The following is a 22,670-nucleotide window of genomic DNA, read 5'->3' as shown; positions in this document are numbered from 1 at the left end:
TCCTTCACCTGAAATTGCAACACAACACACTCCCACAAGTCTCCTGGTTAATGGGGCTGCAAGCCAGAATTTTCCTGGAAACAATTAACATGGAAATGAGCAGTAAATTGCCACTAGGCCACAACGTATTTCCACAAGTGTCTTTTGCCTTTTAGGAGATTATCCCTTGGAAATGTGGAAATTGTCCGGTAAACAGGAAAATGGACTAAAGGTGCTGCCTGAATGCAGCCAAAGCCTAGCTTTTTTGGTGGGAAGATCCCTAATGATCCTCTAGCCCAATTGCAGGGAACCTGTGGCTCTTCAGGAATAGTCAGGGGTGCTGGGAGTTGGGTGTCCCAACAATTTCTGGAGGGCTACCAGGTTCCCTGTCACTTCATCTGGTCTCTTCAATGCTTCAAATGCTTGCTTGCGGAAGGCAGCTGGAGCAATCTCTTCTGTAGGTGGTGTAGTGGTTAAGAACAGTGGACTCGTAATCTGGTGAACTGGGTTCGATTCCCCGCTCCTCCACATGCAGCTGCTGGGTGACCTTGGGCCAGTCATACTTCCCTGAAGTCTCTCAGCCTCAGTCACCTCACAGAGTGTTTGTTGTGGGGGAGGAAGGGAAAGGAGATTGTTAGCTGCTTTGAGACTCCTTAGGGTAGTGTTAAAGCGGGATATCAAATCCAAACTCTTCTTCTAGCCCTTCTGCTTGGGGGTGAGCAGGAGAAAACACGGACCACAGCTGAATACAATCCAGCAGGGGTGGCTAACCACTTCAGGGGCCTCATGTCAAGGTGGGTGCGACCAATTTTTTATATTTGATTATTATTTTTAATGGACCCATTGGGAAGTCTTAATGGGGCCACAAAGCCCTTTTTGGCACCACAGAGTCACAGCAGCAGGGGACCCATATGAGTGATCAGTATATATATTAAAATAGAGTACTTAATTATTATTATATTTTTTTTTTTTTGGGGGGGGGAAATAATAAGAAAAATTGGGGCAGGGGACCTCGGAGGGGCCTTAAAACATTTTGTCATCAGACTATCACTTTGGAATACCTATGAGAGCAGTTAGTAAAAAAGAATATAATAATTATTTTAAAGGTTTCTTCTTGTTGTTTTTACAATGGGGAGCCTTGGAAAGCCCCCCCCCCAATCTTATGGAATCTCAGACTTTTAAATTAAATTATTATTTTTAAAATGATAAATGTTGGAGTTGCAGAGGCTACACAAAAAAACCTTGAGGGGCCTACAAGCCACAGGTTAGCCACCCCTTGCCTGTGTGGAGGGAAGAGGGCTGTGATGCAGGTAGTCTTTTGGCAGGGAGCTGCATTGCAAAGCCTTGTGACTGCGTACTTCCGTCTCCAAATTAAGGCAGCAGAGTCCATCTCCACCACACCGCTAACCTTTTAAGAGCTCAATTTGAGCCAGCTCTGGAACACGTGAAAAACAAGGAGAAGTGCCCCCGAGAACCATGTGCTGAGTCCCTGACAATGATCCCTCAACCACAACTAGCCTCTGCACCCATCTGGAGACAGGGTTACAGGCTTCCAGACAGGCTTTATAAACTCTGTTACCTATCTTTCTGACCAGAAGTCATTCCCATTCCCACCACCACCAGCTCCTGTGCCACTCGAACACTGGGAAAATGTGCATTTAAGAAGAAGCTGTTCAGTAGTCAGATCTGGCTCAGAACACCCAACACGGGACGAGTGCAGTAGTTGGGACTGACGGCAAGCAGAGACGGGGGCCTGCCAATAGCGAGTCTCTTCTCACGCAGCCCTTGAGCAGTTGTGCTGCACTGTGGAAGGGTAATACTTGAGAAATATCTTCCTGGCTATGTCCAGCGTGTTGCCCATGGCCTTGGCCGGGTACCGCTTCCCGTTGTAGATAAAGCCCCTCTCCACTTGGAAGACGGCTTGGTTGAAGTGGCTCTGGTGGAAAGGGGTCCCAGTGTTGAGGCACTCTACCAGGGTGGACACAAACAGGCTCCAGCGTACCCCGTAATAGTCCAGCACCAGCCCTCCAAACTGCTTGTTGGCGTAGTCCAAGATGTTGCCGTTGGGCCCCCAGAGCGTCAGCTGGTTGCGTGCATTCAGGTCGTAGAGGACCGCCTCCTGGTCGCTGGTGGCTGACAAGCGGGCAGCCTCCAGCCACCGTCCGAGCAGAAACCGCCTGTCGCTTGACAGGAGGCTGTCTAGCTCCGGGAGGAGGTCATAGACCAGAATGCCGCCCGCTGTCAGCAGGCGGGAGAGCATGCGGCTCTGGAAAGCCTGCTTGATTTCCAAGTAATACCGGCTCACCAGCTGCTGCATGGCCTGGCGCGTCACGTCAACCAGGTCGTAGCAGAAGGTGCTGCTGGCGCCGAGCACGTCGACAGAGCTTTGCAGCAGCCGCCAGGCCTCGTAGACGTCGCTCTCGTTGTACCAGAGCTCCGTGGTCATCCGGAAGGAAGGGCGGTGCACCAGCGGGCTGCGGTTGTGGTTTGTGTACGGCCCAGTGCAATTGTAGGCGCTCTGGAGAAGCAGCTGCCAGGCCGCGGCCGCCTGGGCGTTGCTGGCTCCGTAGCGCTGCGTGGCATAATCGGACACCCACCGCCGGAGGTCCAGGGGCTCCTTGCGCCAGCCCAGGTCGGTCATGAGCTCGTACATCACGTCGTTCTGCTCGATGCCTTCGGGGGTCAGGCCGATGCCCACCATGGTGGAGTTGGGGAAGCCCCGGGCAGCAAAGGGACCCTGGTTGATGCTCTCCGCTGTGCCAAAAAGGCCATGGTTGCCGCCAAAGTTGTGCAGCATGCACCAGATAAACGGCTGCCCGTAGAAGGACTCAGTCCAGGGGTAGACGGGCTTGGATTCGGCAAAGAGGTCCTGCACCACCATCCTGCCAAGGGGCACGCCCTGGAGGAGGGCGCGGACTTGGGCCGGCTGCCAGAAGTCAGGCTGGTGTTGGAAAAGCCAGCCTTGCATCAGCCATATGGCACGGGGGTCAGCTGTGGAGGAAGACATTGCCAATTAGCACAAGGCAGAGGTGCTGACAGTTGCTTCTGCTTGTGGAACCTCTAATGTACAGTGGTTCCTCGGGTTACATACGCTTCAGGTTACAGACTCCACTAACCCACAAATAGTGCTTCAGGTTAAGAACTTTGCTGCAGGATGAGAACAGAAATTGCGCCGCAGCGGAAGCGGGAGGCCCCATTGGCTAAAGTGGTGCTTCAGGTTAAGAACAGTTTCAGGTTAAGTACGGACCTCCGGAATGAATTAAGTACTTAACCCGAGGTACCACTGTACTTCCACCCTGGACTCCTTTCATTCATTCATTGAGGACATCGACTTCAATTAAAATTATATAGGTCACCATCCTGGCTTCCTGCTGCAAAATGCCTGCAAAATATGGCTAGCTCTGTGGTGCCAAATTCTCTGCAGGAGATCAAATACTCGCAGAACAACAATGCCTAGGAGACAGTAATCCTGCAGTGGAAAGCTATGCCTTATCTAAGACATCCTATAAACATAATCTGGGAGGCTACAATGCTGCCATAGAAGGGCTTGGCTGAGAAGACCAAGGCTCAAGCCATGAAATTTGATGGCCAATGGTAAGTCACCTTCTCTCGGCCTAGTCTACCTCAGAGGGTGGTTAGAAGGATATACAGCACAGTAACAGGAAATTGCTAGGCATGCTGTTCCGAGCAACTTGAAAGAAGGATATACGAATGTGGTTATAAAGAAAACAAATAAATGCAGCCAACATCTTGTTCCTAAGCATAAAAAATGGGAGATAAGCCAGCCATGATATGATCAGGATGGTATCAGCAGTGGATGGCACAAACGTGGAGTTTGGAACGATGCAGTTCCTGAGTTTTTAAAAATAGCATGTTAAAAATAATAATAGATTTTTGAATTTGAAGCCATATACTTGAGGCTTAGAAAATGTGTAGCGAGTGCATAGCAAAGTCTCAAAAGTGAGGGAAGCTTGGCCATAATGTGAAATTCTCTGCAAGAGAGAAGCTCTCCTTCAACCTACGATGCCCCCTCCAAGTTATGCAGCTACCCAAATGTGGGCTAAAGTGAGCCACAGTTAGAGTGTTGGACATGGGAGACCAGGGTTCGAATCTCCACTCAGGCATGAAGCTCTCTGGGTGACTTTAGGCAAGTCACCCTTAGCCTAACCTACCTCACAGGGTTGGTGTGGGGGTGAAAAGGGGAGGAGGAGAAGCCATACACCACCCACCCTGAGTTCCGTGAAGGATAAGCATAGTATATAAATGTCATAAAAGACGAGGCGACTGGAGGAGAAACTTGTGCATGTACGGAGGGGAACGAAGAGAACCCGTCACATCCTACCTCCCGTCATGGAGCGGAAGACAGCTGCGCTGACCTGGGACAGGTAGGCGGGATCCGATGAGAGCGGGCGCATCTCGTTGAAGGTGTCGGCGCTGTACAAGTGATCCGTACCAAACTGCCTGGTCAGTTCTTTCAGGAAGAGGGTCCCGATGACCTGGAACATGGGGTCTTCGGGTGACAGGAGGTAGGAGCAGGAGTAGGTGCAGTCAAAGTGACTCCAGCTCCCCATTCGTGTGGCGTTGGCCCGGGGGAAAACCCTGAAAGCATGGGAAAGAAGGAATTGTGGCACCAACCGCTGTTTCACATTTGATTGTGCGCTAAACGCCGTACAGCTAAACCGTTTCCGCCAGAGAGCTCAGAGGCAAGACTAAAAGAAGAAACTCTAAAGCAGGGGTAGTCAACATCGGGGTGCCTTTCCGACACGGGGTGCCTTTCCGACACGGCTGGACTATAATTCCCATCATCCCTGATCAGTGAGCATGCTGGGAGTTGGAGTCCACTGACATCCAAAGGGGAACGCAATAGCTCTCTTTGCTTTGAAAGGGAAATAAACGGTGATGATAATGATAACGAAATTATATGCCGCCCATCTGCCAGGGTTGCCCCAGCTCCCTGGGCGGCTTCCAGCAAATTAAAACATCAAACACAGTAAAGCATCACACATAAGGGAGGAAACACCCCCCATCCTTCAGGGCTGTGCCTAAATCACTGCTGTATTTGGGAAGGGCTGTAGCTGAATGGCAGAGCCTGTGCTTTGCATGCAGAAGTTCCCAGCATCTCCCAATACAGTGGAACCTTGGTTGTGAAACGCTTTTGAAGCCAAATGATTCAGAACCCAAACGCCGATAACCCAGAAGTGAATGCTTCCATTTTCGAACAGTTTTCAAACAGCTTCCGAGCTGCATTTTTCATTTGTTCCCATTGACTTTGCCACTAGCCCATCGATCCTAGGTTTTCGAACTTTTCAGAAGCTGAACCAGTCTTCCGGAACGGATTAAGTTCGAAAACTGAGGTTCCGCTGCAATGCTGGGAATGTCCCATGTCTGAAATCGTGGAGAGTTGGGGCCAATCAGCGTAGGAAATGCTGAGCTCAATGGATCAATGGCCTGAATCTGTGTAAAGAGGTGTCCCAACCTTCTGCCCTATACCACCCCCCCAACTGCAAACCCTCCTCCATCTCTTTCGTAATGATTTTGCAATCAGCCGTACCCTCCATGCGTTCTGATCACGGATGTGAGAGAACTGGCTGCAGAAGCAAGGAGCAATACACACTTACACAGGCTCAGAGGCTTCTGAAATGTCTCTGGGCCACAGCTTCTTCCACTTCCCATGGAGAGAGGCAGTGGCGGTGCAAGCCGATCGGGCGCCTGAGGCAGCGCGCGTGCCCTGTGCTCAGGGGCGTGGCCAGCCACCCGTGGGGCAGGGCCAGCTGGGGCAGGACACTCCGAGGAGTCTGCCTGCCTCCACCCACTCAGCCGCCCTACAGCTGGGGGGGGAGGCAGCGGGTGGACCATTTGGGGCAGCGTGGAGCCTGCGGGCGCCCAAGTCACCGCATCACTCCCAGGAGAGATGTGTGGCTCAGGCGCGCTGCAGGCCCCGCGGTGAGTGCCGCCTGGCATTTTGTCACCCCCCTCAGTTTTGACACCCCGGGCAACCCGCCCCCACTGCACCCCCCTTCCCCCACCACTGGAGAGAGACCACGCTTTGGATTCTGAGCGTCAGATGGGCAAGGCCCAGGAGAAACATCCTGGTGGGTCAAACTAGGAGGGCTGGAGGGCCTCATGTGGCTGCAGCTAGATGATGATTTGATTTGGTATAATGTGGTTTCCTAGGTCCCTTTGCCACCTGCCTTCCATTCCTGCTTGTGAAGCATGATCGACGACCTTTACCTTAAGATGCCGCGAGGAATGTATCCTGAGAAGGCAGGCAGCACTGTCAACATCCCCAGGCTCCGCATTCTCTCCAGGATCCTGTACTGGGAAGGCAAAGAGGGCAGGATGGAGCAGTGTAACAAGGCTTGGGGAAGGATCCATACTGTGCCCTGATATTCCCACCCACTAGCCCCAGAAGAATGCCCACATTTTAGGTAGGTCTCTGTCGATTCTGTTGGCTCAGCTACAAGTGGTGCCAAAGATCGAATATTTGCTGGTTTTTTTCATTTCTTTCCCTTCTCTCTCGCTTTCTCTTTCTTTAGGTCTCTCCTTTTCTCGTCTTATCTTCTTTCAGACTTTGGTCTTTTCTAGGTAGCTGTTTCATCTTAGTATATTATAAAAAGATACTTTGCAATGGGTATGAATTTTGTATATCGATGAACAAATATCAACAAATAAGGGTTTTTAAACAAAATTATCAGGTGTTTCAAAATTCAAAAATGTTGGAACTGGTTTAATGAAAAGCCAACTGGCCTTTGGGCTAAAAAGTGTTATACAAATATACAATAATGACGGCGGCTTTATAAAATAAGATTGATGATTTGGTTACCTGAGTTTTCTTTTTACCCAAGTGAAGCTATGGGTGCCACAAATTAGCTCGGGCACTAGACAAGGGTGTGTGTATATATGTGTGTGTGTGTTTAAACCAGGAATTGGGAACCTGTGGCTCTCCAAATGTTATTGGACTACAATTCCCATCATCTTTGACCAACTGCCATGTTAACTGGGACTGATGGGAATTACAGTCCAACAACATCTAGAGCAGTGTTTCCCAACCTTGTGCCTCCAGCTGTTTTTGAACTACAACTCCCATCATCCCTGACTAGCAAGACCAGTGGCAAGGGATGATGGGAATTGTAGTCCAAAAACAGCTGGAGGCACAAGGTTGGGAAACAATGATCTAGAGGGCCATCGTCCCTCATTCCTGGTTTAAACCTTTCCCCTTGTAGTTTTCTGAAACTCAGACTTGACCACCATTCCTACCCTAATTCCTCTTCTGAAATGGTTGATAGCCCCACAGGCAAAATAATATATAGATTTTAGACCCCATATACCTTGCTTTATAAGTGAATGGGGCAGATAGGTGATTAAACAAATATGGCTGCCCTTGGGTCAAGTTTGGCTCTTTATTAGCACATTACATCATACTTCTGCCACCTTGGACTGAGACAGCAGTGGATCTTTCTACAAATACTGATGGAAAAACACTGAAGAGGGGGAAAAAGAAGCTCCAAAGGTAAGAACTAGAAAAGGAAACTGAACGTAAGAATATAAGAAAAACCCTACTGGAAAATAAGAAAAGGTCCATGGAGTCATAAAATCATAGAACCGTTATAATAATTTTAAGGTCTAAAATATAGAATAAATATTCATAAATGCATACATATCTAAATATATGAACCATGTGTCTGAAATAGTACGGGAGAGCAATCCTGAAGCCATTTTGACTCTCCCATTGACCTCAAATATTCCTCTGCAGTAAGGGAGGCAAATGGGGAAAGCCTTCCCATTGTCTTTTTGCTTGCAAATCCTGTCTTAAGGGCGTACTTGTGTATGGATAGGGTGAGCCTATGGCCTGGATTCAGAAACTAAAGTATTGCCATCACCAAAGAATGGCCAGACTGTCCAGGTAATGCAATCAGTGACCATTATCAGATATCCTTCTGTGATGTATGTATGATGTTTTGGGGTGGTGGTCTTGGGCTACAGGATGGGCAATTTCAAAAGTCTATATAAGGGCTTGCGCACCATTGTTCAGGGTTCTCTTCCCTCCTGCATGTGGTGGGTGGGGACCCTGTTGCAGCAGTTCCTTTAATAAAGATCAGGCGTACTAGCCGCTTTGCTTCTCAGTATACTCTGGTTGGCCTCTGTTATTTTCTCCTACCAACAGGGAACCCACTTAAGGGCTCTATACGGCAGGCTTACTCAAATTCGGCCCTCCAGATGTTTCAGGCCTACAACTCCCATGATCCTTAGCAGGACCTGTATTCTGCTCTGGTCAGACCTCACCTGGAGTACTGTGTCCAGTTCTGGGTACCACAGTTCAAGAAGGACACTGACAAACTGGAACGGGTCCAGAGGAGGGCAACCAAAATGGTCAAAGGCCTGGAAACGATGCCTTATGAAGAATGGCTAAGGGAGCTGGGCATGTTTAGCCTGGAGAAGAGGAGGTTAAGGGGTGATATGATAGCCATGTTCAAATATATAAAAGGATGTCACATAGAGGAGGGAGAAAGGTTGTTTTCTGCTGCTCCAGAGAAGCGGACACGGAGCAATGGATCCAAACTACAAAAAAGAAGATTCCACCTAAACATTAGGAAGAACTTCCTGACAGTAAGAGCTGTTCGACAGTGGAATTTGCTGCCAAGGAGTGTGGTGGAGTCTCCTTCTTTGGAGGTCTTTAAGCAGAGGCTTGACAACCATATGGCCCTTGTGGTCTCTTCCAACTCTATGATTCTATGATTCTAGGACCAGTGGTCAGGGATGATGGGAATTGTAGTCTCAAAACATCTGGAGGGCTGAGTTTGAGGAAGCTTGCTATAGTGGCTCTAGAATACCCCATAAGGGGAAAAGAGCAGTTTTTTTTCTTACAACAGAATCATAAAGCTGGAAGGGACCCTGAGGATCATATATTCAGCAACCTTTTTGAGCTGTGGGTTGGTCCACTGTCCCTCAGACCATGTGGTGGGCTGGACTATATTTTTGGGGGGTGGGGATGAACAAATTCCTATGCCCCACAAAGAACTCAGAGATGCATTTTAAATAAAAGACCTGAGAGATCTTCATTGGCTCCCAGTACATTTCCAAGCACAATTCAAAGTGTTGGTGCTGATCTTTAAAGCCCTAAACAGCCTCGGTCCTGTATACCTGAAGGAGCATCTCCACCCCTTATCGTTCAGCTGAGGGTCTTCTGGCGGTTCCCTCATTGCAAGAAGTGAGATTACAGGGAACCAGACAGAAGGCCTTCTCGGTAGTGGCACCCACTCTGTGGAACACCCTCCCTTCAGATGTGAAGGAAATAAGCAGCTATCTTATCTTTAAAAGACATCTGAAGGCAGCCCTGTTTAGGGAAGTTTTTAATATTTAATGCTGTATTGTTTTTAACACTTGATTGGGGCTGGGGAAACTCAGCCAGATGGGCAGGGTATAAATAATAAATTATTATTATTATTAAAAGGACACATTCTCCTCATGTGATTCCCGGACCGTCCGTAGGCCGGATTGAGAAGGCGATTGGGCCGCATCCAGGCCACGGGCCTTAGGTTGCCTACCCCTGATGTAGTCCAACTCCCTGGTAGTCCAGCAGCCTGTTTTCACAGTGGCCAACCAGATGCCTACAGGAAGCCTGAAAGAGCAGGAGCTGTGTGTGCCATAGTACTCTCCCCACCTGAGATTCCCATAAATGGTGGAGGTAGCACTCAGCCCACCATGGCTAGTAGCCTTACCCTTCACAGTAAGCATAAGCCTAGCGCCGCCGCCACCACAACAATCAAGCCCAGGTACCTGCAAGTAGAGCTGCTTCAGTTGCCACGAGAGGGGCAGTGGCCCTGCCCAGGTGTGCAAGTTCCCCATCCGGTTCCAAGCCAGAAATGCCGGTCCAGTGAAATACTCGTCAATTTCTGACTGGTTCAGGCCCAGGGACAAATATACCTGGAAACAAGAGAAGAGGGATGTTGAACTTCAGTTGCCATCAGTTGCTTTGGCAGGCATTCTTCCGGTCTGAAAAGTGCTTCTAAAATATTATCACGGTTCAACTGTTTTTCTGTTTAAATGAGATACTCCACCCGCTGCCAGACGGCCTCCTGCCCGGTGAATGCCAGCGCCATGTTGATGCCGTGAAGCGCCATCCAGTCGATCTCCTGTTCCCAGCGCTCCCAGTTCCACCACACATAGGAGTAGCTCTGGGTGCAGACATTTTGGTAGAAGCGGAATCTGGGAAGAAAGAACAACGGAACTCTTAAGCACCTGCAAGCTATTTATTATCTATCCATTTGTTCGTCTTTCTTGTCTTGGGCTTGTCTGAGATCAGGGACTCCTTAGAAGTCATTTTTCTACAAGTAACCCTCTTTATGTTTAATGGGGCTTACCCCCAGGTAAGTAGGTGCAGCAATGCGTCCCAGGCTCTGGTTTACGGCCTGCACTGGGGAAAAGCACAGTTATTTTGCCTTTAACAGCTGTGCAGCAGGCAGAATTTAATAGGTTCAGTATTTTCTAGTATGGAACTACAATTATGGGGAGAGCATTGCCACTTTGCATTCTGTCAAACATTTTATTACACATGTGGCCACCAATTTACTTTTTGGGCCGTCCACCCTGCCTTCAAACAATGACACATATTTGCATATAATACAACGCAGATATAAACCCGTGTCCTCTTTTATGAGTCAGAGGGGCATATAATGTACTGGGGCCAGAAAATCCTGTTCTGGAGTGAGGGAGAAAGCAGGAGAATAACAATATGCATACAAGTAGGTACACAAAGGAGGGATCAAGAAAGGAAGCGGTACAATGGACTCAAAGTCAAGGCAAGTCTCACTGGGCAGCACTTGCTAAAATAAAATATGAGAAACTGGGAGGAATATCTTAAGGCAGATTGCCAGTAGTCAGGGAAAGTAAATTGGCAGAAGCTGACTAGTGCTACTAATAAATATTATTTTTAAAAATCGAGGAAAATAAATGAATAAATAAACAGCAAAGTTGCATAATTTATACAGGTTGCAGAATGCTTTTTTATACACCTCCCCCACCTTTTAGCAGCTTTTGTTTGTGCTTTGGTTAGTTTACAGCTGCTGTTGTAGTTTTGTCTCCCAAATAGCCATGGCTGGCAATTGAAATAGTACCAGGCCAGTGAGGAGGAGCTGTAGGTAAGGTTGCGCTTAGTGTTATGGTACTCCCTCTTTTACCCACACCTGACAGGGGAGGGAAGTACCGGTAAATTTGCTCAGTTTGCATTTTAATGTTGACGTTCCTAATTATCACTTCCTGAGCAATCCTTTGAAACCTGCACTTCCCCACATTTTGTGTTTTCCAACCAAAAAGAGTGTCCCCCCCAAAAAAAGTAATGTATTATTGAAAATTGCATATAGAACTACATTAAATGAGGGTGCTTGCAAAAACGTGCACATCGCACACAAATATGCAAACATGTTAGGAGAAAGGTACCTCAGAAATGTGTAAGAAATTTCCAGGCAGAGATTTAAAAGGGGAAAAAATTGCACACCTATCCAGAAATGGGGGTGAGCTGCCTGGGCTCAAGTTTGGGGAAAGAAAAAAAAAAAGTAAGCAAGCTGAAATGGACACATTTGTCTATGCTTAGTGGCCCAAGGCCTTGCACAGGTCAGTTGCACTTGCAAGCACGCCGCTGCTGCAACACACAAAGGTACCACCGCACAAGGACTCTGTTCCGAATTTACTTTCGTCCAGTGCGGGCTGAGAAACTGGGTGGCAGGAGTGCTAGAGCGATGCTAACTACGCAGTTGTAGTCCACAGTGCGGTGTGTGTTATGTAAACAACACAGCTATAATCGGTCCCCAAGTGTTTGAGATTAGCTGCCTTGGCTCAGGGGCCAAGTCCCCAGGTTGAAGCTATTCTAGAGTCCGTCCCCCCCGCCAATTGGGTTTCCCTAGGGCCCGGGGGGTGGCTCTTCCTTTTCAAGCGGCACAAACAATCCAGTCACGCAAAGACTCTCCTCACCCTGCCAACCTCTCTCTGTCCTCGCCAGCACCTTTGTCCGCCTACAAGCCAAGGGACAGCTCCTCTAACGAGGCCCTGGGTCATTCCTCCCCCTTCCGCCCACAAAAGAGTGTCAAGATTAATTGAGCTGATCTTTAAAAGAGCGGGACCGACGGACCCCGACTGACGTGACATCCAACACGCAAAGGAGCACAACTGCACAGATGGAACTGCTGGACCCAGTCGAGCGGTGTAGAAAGGGAAGGGCAAAAGCAGCCCCCTCCCCAAATCCACTTGGCAGCCCTCCGTGGCCTACTCAATACTTTTTCCTTCAATGGTCATCAGAATTTGCTTACCACTGCTATTCAAAGCAGGCGAGGTATTGGACACCAGGATGCCCTACAAATGGGGGGGGGTCCTCCCCTCTCTAATTTTAGATTTGCTGATTTAGAAACATCCACAGCTAAGACTAAGCTAACACGCTACAAACAGAACTGATATTGGTGCCTTCTTTACAAAACATGTCCCAGACTTAGGGTGCACGTACCCCAAGGTTGTCTCTGTATTAGGTATGATCAAGGCCAGACATAGGCAAAGTCAGCCCTCCAGATGTTTTGAGACTACAATTCCCATCATCCCTGACCAATAGTCCTTTTAGCTAGGGATGATGGGAGTTGTAGTTCCAAAACATCTGGAGGGCTGACTTTGCTTATGCCTGGTCAAGGCATTGAAAAATTTCTGAGCAGTTTATGAGAATGTAGAAGAGCTGTATGTCTACATGCTCTGCATGTAGAATGTCCCCAGGCTCAATCCCCAGCATCTTCAGAGAGGGCTGAGAATGTTCCTTGTCTGAAACTCTGCCAGCCAGGGCAGACAACACTGACCTACATGGACCAATGGTCTGACTCAGTAAAGGGCAGTTTTCCATGTTCCCTGTAGTTATGTTTTAATAGCCACTCCATTAGAAATCAGAAAGATGATTGTTATCTTCTCTTTGGAAACTCGTGGCTTGAGCGTGACTTATGACTGTTCTTTCCTCGCTAATGTTTAGAGATATCAGTGTGCATTGCACTGGAGACAGCAATATTAAGCAAGAGAGAGAGAGAGAGAGAGAGAGAGAGAGAGAGAGAGATCCCGGTGAAGTTACAACCTAATAAATCCAGATGTTGCACACCCAACTCCCAACAGCCTCAGCCAGCATGGTCATTGGTCAATGATGATGGGATCTGTAGTCTAGTAACACGCAGAGAACTGCAGATTTTAAGGACATGATACTGAAAGGACACACAAGGGGTCCGTGCAGTTGTGATGGCTACCCACCCCCCAAACACAACAAATGCACCTGTGACAACCCCTTCACACAGTTAACCAGTGTGTACATCATTCGAACGGAACCAGGTGGTACCATGCTATGACTCCCTGACATGTGCTTTCAACACATGAAGGGTGTCGTGTGAACTCTTCTATCAAGACCTAGTGTAGGGTGGAGGCTGAGAAAAGTGAACAGAAAGTCATCAGGTTGTTTTTTTATTAAAAAACTCTCTTCCTCCAGAAACCCAATAAGAAGCTTAGTCAAGCCACTCTTTCATAGCTCCAGCATTTTTCTAGAAGGTAGGTGTGGCCCTCTAGATGAACTATAGCAGCCCTTAGCAAGCATGGCCAAAGGATAATGAGAGTCATAGTTCAACGACATTTGAGAGACCAGAGCTCTCCATACCTGCTCTCAGGGGATGCTAATCCCGACCTACCTTACTGGTTTGTCGTAATTACTAAGAACATGTCTGTGAAGCACTTTTGTCATTAGTGCTTTATACCGTAATTGCTAAGTATTATTAAAATTTAGGCGAGTGCATGCAATGGGAAGACAAGACAGGAAGGAAAATGATAGAACAAAGAAGAACAAGCAAACATAACTACTGTGTACACATATTTAGGATTTCTTCCTGCCCCGCCCCGCCTGCCCCGTTGTGGATGGAGACTAAGCAGGAAAATTATGGAAATTGAGCTAGGATAAGAAGGAAGAGAGCACTTTCCTGGGGAAGAACTTCTTTTCTTTCTTATGTCAGAGCAAAACAATTCAAACACACACAGCCTGGGTATGGCACCAAGGAGAACTGGGCCACATGCTTTTCTTTCTAAAATGTTTAATCAGCACCGCCCAAGTATTTTCTGCAAGTGGCAAGCAAGGTTCTCTTTCATGATGGGAACAGCTGGGAATATAAAAAAGGGTTGTGTGTTCCTCCCCCCTTTAAAAAAATGTAGGTTTTCTAACAGATCAATTTTATATCTACGTTGCAGTATTTGCCACCTGTAAACACTGCCTTGAAAAAGAGGTTTAGCAGATGGGGCAAGGTGTACAAAATGAAGTTGCAGCTCAGTGGTAGCTTGGAAGAGCATTCTGCTTTGCATGCAAATGCTCCCAGGTACCAACCTCTCTGCATCCCCAGGTAGGCCTAGGAATGTCTCATCTGAAAGCCTGGAAAGCTGCAGCCAATCTATATAGACAATGCTGAGCTAGAAGGACCGATGGTCTGGTGAAGTACAAGGCAGCTATGCCATATTTTTATTTCTTTAAAGAAAATCCCCCTAGCACATGCAGTTTGTTTGAAAAAGCAGAATCTGAAACTCCAATGCCCCTGTGAAGCAGACCTTGAAAAGCAATGACAAACCTAGACAGCATCTTAAAAAGTAGAGACACCACCTTGCCAACAAAAGTCCGTATAGTAAAAGCTATGGTTTTCCCAGTAGTGATGTATGGAAGTGAAAGCTGGACCATAAAGAAGACTGATCACCGAAGAATTGATGCTTTTGAATTATGGTGCTGGAGGAGACTCTTGAGAGTCCCATGGACTGCAAGAAGATCAAACCTATCTATTTTTAAGGAAATCAGCCCTGAGTGCTCACTGGAAGGACAGATCGTGAAGCTGAGGCTCCAATACTTTGGCCACCTCATGAGAAGAGAAGACTCCCTGGAAAAGACCCTGATGTTGGGAAAGATGGAGGGCACAAGGAGAAGGGGACGACAGAGGGCGAGATGGTTGGATAGTGTTCTCGAAGTTACCAGCATGAGTTTGACCAAACTGCGGGAGGCAGTGGAAGACAGAAGTGCCTGGCGTGCTCTGGTCCATGAGGTCATGAAGAGTCGGACATGACTAAACGACTAAACAACAACAACAACAAATTTATGTAGCAAAGATATACAAGCGGAGGTAGAAGTCACTCTCTGCATGCTCAGAGGTACTTCTTTCCCCTCCCTCATTTCAATCAAAGCTGGAACTAGGATTGCCATGTTGTGGATGACAAGACACTCTGTGCCTTAAACAACTACTTAACAGTCAGAAATTCAACAAGTACATCTTTCCCGGTCACTGCATCAAGGAAAGCTGCACCTGTTGGATTTCATTTTTACCTGAAGCTGTTCAAAGGCTCAAACTTTCAAGTCCAATAAGACCAGAGGCAAATTTAATTGGAACAGAGCTCTGTTTTTTGGACATGCTCAGAGCCTTTTTTTAAAAAAAAACAAAACAAAACTTCCCACGTGCAAACAGGGAACACAAAATCCTTTGCTCTCCTCCTTCGCCATCGAATCACCTGTTGGGGCTGGTGACGATGATCTCAGTGGCTACCGGCGGCAGGCTATCCGGCAGTCGGAGCTGCTTCCCAGACCAGGAGACATGGCAACCGCAGTAGTCTTTTAGGTACTGGTAGATTCCCGAGGCGGCGGCCACGCCGCTGGATCCAGCTACGTTTACAACGCCCGGAGCCCTCGAGCTCAGCCGGTAGGTGTCAAGCCCGCCGGGCCCGGCCAAAGACCGGTTGACCGACACCGAGAAGGCGGAGGCAGCCCTCGGGCCCAGCAGCCGCTCCAGCAGCTCCCGCACCGCCACTGCCTGCCGTGCATCGTCTGTCCCCGGCTGCAAACGGGCAATCGAGTCCCACGGGGGCCGGGATGCAGCAGCAACTGCCGCCACCGTCGCCCAAAGAAACAACAACCGGGGTAGCGCCATCGCAAGGCCCCCGCTGGGAAGCGAAAACGGAGCCAACGTTCCAAAGAACCGACCTCTCCCGCGCGCTTTAGCCAATCGCCGGCCGAGCAGCTGCTGGGCGTCCCTCCTATGAGCCAATCGGGAGCCACGCCACGCCCCTAGACATCAAGCCGTAGGCAGACCTGTGTAACCGAAAGTGCCGACTTTCGAACGACACAGAGTTCTTCAGCTCTCTGTGGAAAGGGCAGCTCGGACTCCTTTTATGTGAGAGGGCCGGACGTGAACTCCAGTTATGATCGCGAGGGATAAAGGAGGAGGTGCCTCTGAACATTTGCAGACTACGTTTCTCTCACCACTGGAGCAATTGCTATCACACACATACAGTTCCAGGGTTAGAAAAAATGCCTAGCAACTTTAGTAAAAACTGATATTGGGCCTGTGGTATAGCTCAGTCAGTAGAGCATGAGACTCTTAATCTCAAGGCTGTGTGTTTAAGCCCCACGTTGGGCAAAAGATTCCTACATTGCAGCGGGTTGGACTAGATGATGACCCCTGTGGTTCCTTCCAGCTGTACAATTCTGTGATTATCGACTAGAGATTTAGATAGCAAATGTACTTTGCAACTGGTCAGAGTTGCTCCACCCCCCCTTTTTTATTACTGCTCCCCACATTGTGTTCCTCATTTTGGGCTTCCCCAATGTTTGCTCCTGGCAATTTTCCACCAGAAAACATATGAGTAAATGCTCTTGGAATGCAGTCACTGGATGTTGATCGCAGAGGAAGTGGAAAGAACCAGAGAGAAGTTCCCCATCCCTCTGAAAAACGGAATCAGCATGAACAGTGTGGAATTCTGCAGCACAACTCTCCCCACACTCTCTGTATAGGGATGTGGGCGTGAACTCAGACTTTGCACCAGTCAGATCTGGTATGGCTTTTTGATTTCCCTTCCTTCATGCCTACCCTATTGTAGAAATTTAGATTTCAGGATGTTTAGAGGTAGAGACCTATCTTAGGAAGATGGGAAACTGCCCAATACCGAGTCAGACTATTGATCTATCTAGCTCAATATTGCCTATGCCAGCTTCTACCAACTGGGTGCCCGACAGGTACTGTTGGAGCCGTAGTCTTAACATCTGCACAGCACCCGATTGGTGAAGCCTTCAAGGATTGCTGGCAGGAGTCTCACTCTGCCAGGGACTGAACCAGGGTCTGTCTGCATGCAAAGCATGCCACTGAGGTACAGACCTTCCCCATCTGTCTAATGATAGGGCTGGCCAAGATACTGGATTTGAAAAGGAATTTAGGCCTGGGAGCTTGCTATCATCACTGTATGCAAAATGCTGTGATCACAAAGAGGAAACAGAAATCAGGGAGGCACCCCAAGAAGTGTTGTAGTAATAAGTGTTTTCAGTCACCATCATATATAGACTATGTAAATGCATGCTCAGGCCACAGCAAAGGTCAAATTTCTATATATTCTAAGTGACAGAACAATACAAAATAAGCAGGTGTCAGAATCAAGCTTTACTTTGCATATAATAAATACTTTCTGTGTTCATGTATGCAATGTATGTATGTATGTATGTATGGTTTTAAAGCTCCCCCCCCCCAGGTACTATATACTGCTAGACTTGGCTTTACTTGAAGTCTAGTACTGTCCTCTGCATGTTTACTGCCATTTAATCCAAGTTCTGTGGCACTGGCTATTTCAGGATATGAACCAATCCCAAATGCATGGTGTGGAAGATGGATTTATTTGCCCTAAATGCTCACAAGCCATGTCCTCTGTAGGTTTCCTCATCTTGAGTAGCTGTGTGAAAACACTATCATTATTGCATTAGGTATAGAACAGAGAAGGTGTGTCGTCGTCGTCGTCCCAGCATTATGTTAATATGAAACATATCAGTGCCAGAATTGTTTGTTTCTTTGAGCAATATTTTTAAAAGCTATCTGTTCTCCTTTAGCAAACTACATGTGCAAATTGGCCCTAGTTATGACAGTCAAGTTTCCATAAGCTATTTTATAGTCAGCACCAGGCAGACTCTTTTTAGCACTATAATTTATGTTGTGAACCGCCCTGAGATCTAGGGATACAAATTATGAACAGATGACCTAGAAAAGAAAGAACAAACCCTGGCTTATTAAATAATGTGGGTATTTAACCAAGCCTGCTGTACAAAAAGCCAGAGCTACTGAAACATATGCAATCACTTCGCTATTAAGTGTGAAGTTCCCAACAAAACCTACAATAGTTGGTCAAAAAAGAAAGCAACACACCTTTTATATTTCAGACATATTGTTATTATTTTTCCTTTTATGTATTTAAAAAATGGAATGGCAACATTATTGAAAGGCCCAGAGTGGTAGAGTCAGGCCCTGCAATTGTACAGGTTAAGCACACAAATGTGGTGGACATAAGGCAACAGTCACTTAAGAGAAGGCAAGTGGATCGTCACTCAAATGCTTCCCCCCCTCTCCATGCCCCTTTTATAAGGTTCCTCAGAGGCTTAAAGGACAAAAAACTCCTCTGTAATTGAAAGGAGGAAGGGTGATAAGCATGCACAAGGTTGGAGGAAAAGACTGGGATGAAGTGGAAGATCTTTGACTTACTTCACAAAGCAACCTTTTTTTCTTATTCAAATTTGCAGCTGAGGGGGTTACGTTTTACACTGAATACCCCAGGGAAAGTGTTAACCAGACGCACACAGCCCCAACAAAATGGTGACACTGGCAGCAAGCACTTAAAACAGAGTATATTCCACCTGGGCAAATCACCCTGAAGCAGGCTGGATAACTGAACACAATCTAGTTGTCCATCCACCCCAACTTTCCAACCCTCCTTTCCCATTACCCCATACCTACTGAAATGTGGGGAACCTTCAGATGTTGCTGAACTACAACTCCCATCAGCCCTAGCAAGTATAGTCAATGGAGGGGGGTGATGGGAGGGGGCTAAATGTTCCCCACACATGTGCTGGAAGGGAAAAAGTGAGTGTGGGTGGGCAGCTTACACTTCCTGTATTAAATATACAGGCCACCAATAAAATGCCACTATTATCTCTCAACTTTGGGTCCCCAGATGCTCTCATTACCACTGGTCATGCTGGCTAGGAATGACGGGAGTTGCAGTCTATCAATATCTAGGGACCCAAGGTTGAGAAAGGGTGTTACACATTTGTTTTTCTCACCACCAGACCCCAGAAATTATTTCAACAAAGGCCTGCAATTCTTCATATGGGGTGGGTGAGTGGGGCTTCCAGATGCTGTTTAACTACAACTCCGATCACTCCCTGACCATTGGGCTTTGCTGACTAGGGCTGATGGGAGCTGGAGTCCAATAAAGTCTTGAGGGCCCTGGTTCCCCATGCCTGGCTTAGGGCGTTTGATGTCCTCACAATTGTACTCTCATGGCCAAGAGAAAAACAACTGGGCTATAATTTTGTTGCACCACATGGTGGCACAGATATTAAGCATCACAAAATTTATAGGGCGCCTGAGGAGAGCGGCTGTGCCAACTTGGCAACTTACCGCAAGTCATCAGAACACCATGATCATTTTAAAGTATCTGGTTAACAGCAAAACTGGCTGCCTCAATTTCAGAAGAAGAAGAAAACAAAGACCCTCTCTGTACCTCCTTTAAACCAAGGCATGAGAAACAGCAAATATGGCAGACACTCACAGATAAATGCATAGGAAAGTGCGTGTTGAAGACAGGCAGGCGGGTGGGCGGAGCTCCAATGAGAGGGACGGAATCATTGACACCACTGATACCGAGTCAGAGTTGTGTTCCTGATTATTTTGCCCCACCAAAGCTTGGCTACTCTTGACAGAGTGGGAGGGAGAGTGTCTGTGTGCAAAAGTTGTAAGTGCAGAGATGAAGACTAAACTCAGATGCAGCGGATCAAATAGGTGTGGGGATGTAAGTGCAGGACAGAAAATAATCAGGAATGGGTCACACGTTGTGGATAGAGTGATCAGACAGCCAAGCAGGAGTGTCCAGCAGTGGGGAGGGGTCACAGCTAATTCTGGTCTGGTATGTGGTATGTGGAGAATTTACTACTACTACCACCACCAAGCGGTGGGGTGTAAAGTTCCAATCCAGTATCAGGCTTTTGGTAAGCGTTGAGAGGGTAAAATCTGGCAACTGAGCAAGGGGGTTATTTCCCCCCTCCCCATACCCTTTACTTGTTTGCCCACCTCCTGCAGCTATATACTGGCTGCATTCACCTGGCAGGTCATTCAATTTTCAAGACGTTTTCCTAAAAGTTTACTTTCCACATTGTATATGCACTTTCACACAATGTAATATCGACTTCCAGAACCACAGTGGTAAGTATAGGGCAAGTTTAGCACTCATTTCCACATTATTTGCAAATAGACCCCCCCCCCCGCAAAGCAAATTACACATAAATGAGCATTAAACTTGCACTAGAGTTCTGGAAGTGGCTTTTAAGTCAGGTGAAAATTCAGATATAAAGTGGAACTTAACTTTTAGGGGAAAGTCGTGAAAACGGAATGAGCTGCCTGGTGGAATGCAGTCACAATTTAGCCTAAGGTTCAAAAGGGGTCCTTTCCTCTACAGCAGGGTTTTTCCCAAATGTGGGTCTCCAGCTGTTTTTGGACCAGAACTCCCATCATCCCTAGCTGGCAGGACCAGTGGTCAGGGATGATGGGAATTGTAGTTTCAAAACATCTGGAGACCCACGTTTGGGAAACACAGCTCTACAGGACAGGGCAACAGCATTCAAACAGGATAGTGGGAAGTTGTGAGTTAGCCAAAAACAAAAAGAAGGGCTTCTGTTTTTCATGGTCCCATCAACGGCTTTTTAAGAGAGGGGTGGGGAAAGAAACCTCTTTATTGCTGAAGTCTGTAATAAAGTCTCCCCAACTCTCCTGGTCCTCTTCTATCCCTCAAGTGCTCCTTTTCTACATTCATATGTCAAGAAGAAATGGCTGAATCTTAAAGCAAGGATGAAGTGCAAGCAGGTGAAAAACTCTCCCAACACATGGAAGCACAAGAAAACCCACAGACATATACGGAAAAATGGGGGCGGGGAAGAGGGCTTCTCACACCCCTCGTTACATGTTTCGGATGCATAATGCAAGGATTCAGAATCTTTTTCTGGGGTGATCTCCCAGACTACTCCCACACGGCTCTCTGCTAAGAAGGAAGACCCAACAGATGGAGTGATAAGGCTCGGAAATTCGAGAGGGCTGATGGCAGATCCCAGTCTGTTCAGGGGCAAGGAGAAGCATGCAACAGAGATGGCACCCGTGCGCATCCCACGCCCCCTCACGTAAAAGGAAAAGCTCTTTTATCCAGCCACCCCCAGATGCGGTTTGTGCGTGAGACGCGGCAAAAGGCAGCAGAGAAGCGGCCAGCTGTTCGACACAAGCCGGAAGAGAGTCCCCACAAGATGGAAGGACGGAGGTGGGGGGGGGAATAAGCCCAGATGCTACTACTTGTCGATGAGGCCCCCTTCCTTGAGCTTGAAGTAGAAGAACTTCTCCAGGGTGTTGGCGCACTTGCAGTAATCGCTCTCGGGGGGGTTGTACTCGCGGCAGTTGGTGATTATGCGCTGCAAGTCGGCGATGAACAGCTTCTTGGTGACATAGTAGCGGTTCTTGAGCCGCTCCGTCATCGTCTTGAGGTCTGATGAGGCAAGGGGGTTGGAGGGGAGAAGGTCACTTGTGCAGGAAGCATCACCAGTTTAAAGAAGAATTTAATAATAATAATAATAATAATAATAATAATAATAATAATAATAATAATAAATCTTCTAGCTGGAAACTGCTTATCACAATTCATCCATTCTGTTGCATGTGGCTAGATATCAAGATAGTGGGTTTTTATCATAATTAGCTTACCAGTACACCAGGCTGCTTGTGTTATCATCAACACTGCTTTGTAATTTATCACTGGAACCATTTTGCTTTTACATTGGTACCTCTGGTTCAGAACTTAATTCGTTCTGGAGGTCCATTCTTAACCTGAAACTGTTCTTAACCTGAGGCACCACTTTAGCTAATGGGGCCTCCCACTGCCGCCACCGCGCAATTTCTGTTCTCATCCTGAAGCAAAGTTCTTAACCCAAGGTACTATTTCTGGGTTAGCGGAGTCTGTAACCTGAAGCGTCTATAACCCGAGGTACCACTGTATATATAATTGCCACTGAGGGGTGGGTTTTTTTGTTTTTTTTTTGGTACAGTGGCACCTTGGTTCTCGAACTTAATCTAATGTCTTAATCCCAAAACTATTCAAAAACCAAGGTGCAGCTTCCGATTGGCTGCAGGAGCTACCTGAACTCAAGTGGAAGCTGCGTCTGATGTTCGGCTTCCGAAAAATGTTTGCAAACTGGAACATTTACTTCTGGGTTTGCGACATTCGGGAGCCAATTTGTTCGGGAGCCAAGCCTTTCAAGTACCAAGGTACCACTGTACTTTGATCTCATTCCTCTCCAAACTCAGCAGCCACATGAATATATATATATGTCTACCAGTTTAGGACTACAGTTGAGATTTCTGATGAAATGGTTCACAAAGCCTTTTCATTAATACATGTGATTCGAGCTTTATTCAACAGAGCAGTAATGAAATAGTTCTGTCAGCGCAAGGATTTCTGCTTGTGCAATGAAACTCCCCCCCCCCCAGGAGCCCCCTAAATCTGTTCTAGGGTTTCTCCCAACCCCTGGAACAGATTTGGGGACAGTGAAGAGGGAGGAGAAAGTTCTGTATTGCCAGTGAAAATCCTTGCACGCT

General features: G+C 47.4%; 2 protein-coding genes across 2 annotated transcripts in view; both read right to left on the bottom strand.

The window, feature by feature from the left end:
* Window positions 1-955: 955 nt before the first annotated feature.
* Window positions 956-17,402, bottom strand: NAGLU (N-acetyl-alpha-glucosaminidase). Its single transcript, XM_081837836.1, has 6 exons — window positions 15,517-17,402; window positions 10,038-10,185; window positions 9,757-9,903; window positions 6,211-6,296; window positions 4,322-4,578; window positions 956-2,970 (listed from the first exon to the last, which is right to left on the bottom strand). Exons 1-6 carry the CDS (start codon window positions 15,930-15,932, stop codon window positions 1,754-1,756), a joined length of 2,271 nt encoding a protein of 756 aa, XP_081693962.1. The 5' UTR covers window positions 15,933-17,402; the 3' UTR covers window positions 956-1,753.
* A 787-nt stretch (window positions 17,403-18,189) lies between these two features.
* KAT2A (lysine acetyltransferase 2A) overlaps window positions 18,190-22,670 on the bottom strand; it is a 29,425-nt gene continuing 24,944 nt past the window's right edge. The window contains 1 exon segment of the mRNA XM_081837763.1: window positions 18,190-21,564. Within this exon segment, the coding sequence (XP_081693889.1) occupies window positions 21,371-21,564 (194 nt within the window). The 3' untranslated portion in view covers window positions 18,190-21,370.

The sequence above is a fragment of the Podarcis erhardii genome, assembly GCF_964252035.2.
Source record: "Podarcis erhardii genome assembly, chromosome: 13".
NCBI classification, from domain to species: Eukaryota; Metazoa; Chordata; class Lepidosauria; order Squamata; family Lacertidae; genus Podarcis; species Podarcis erhardii.
This window is presented reverse-complemented; position numbering and strand designations above follow the sequence as displayed.

Bases quoted from the DNA above. Each gene is read 5' to 3' on its own strand.
- NAGLU (XM_081837836.1), bottom strand. From the start codon at position 15,932: ATGGCGCTACCCCGGTTGTTGTTTCTTTGGGCGACGGTGGCGGCAGTT. The intron at 9,904-10,037 runs GTGGAGTATCTC...TCTTGTTTCCAG, and splicing joins AGGAGGCCGTCTGGCAGCGG to GTATATTTGTCCCTGGGCCT. The intron at 2,971-4,321 runs GTAGGATGTGAC...CTTCCTCCACAG, and splicing joins CTTCCGCTCCATGACGGGAG to CTGACCCCCGTGCCATATGG.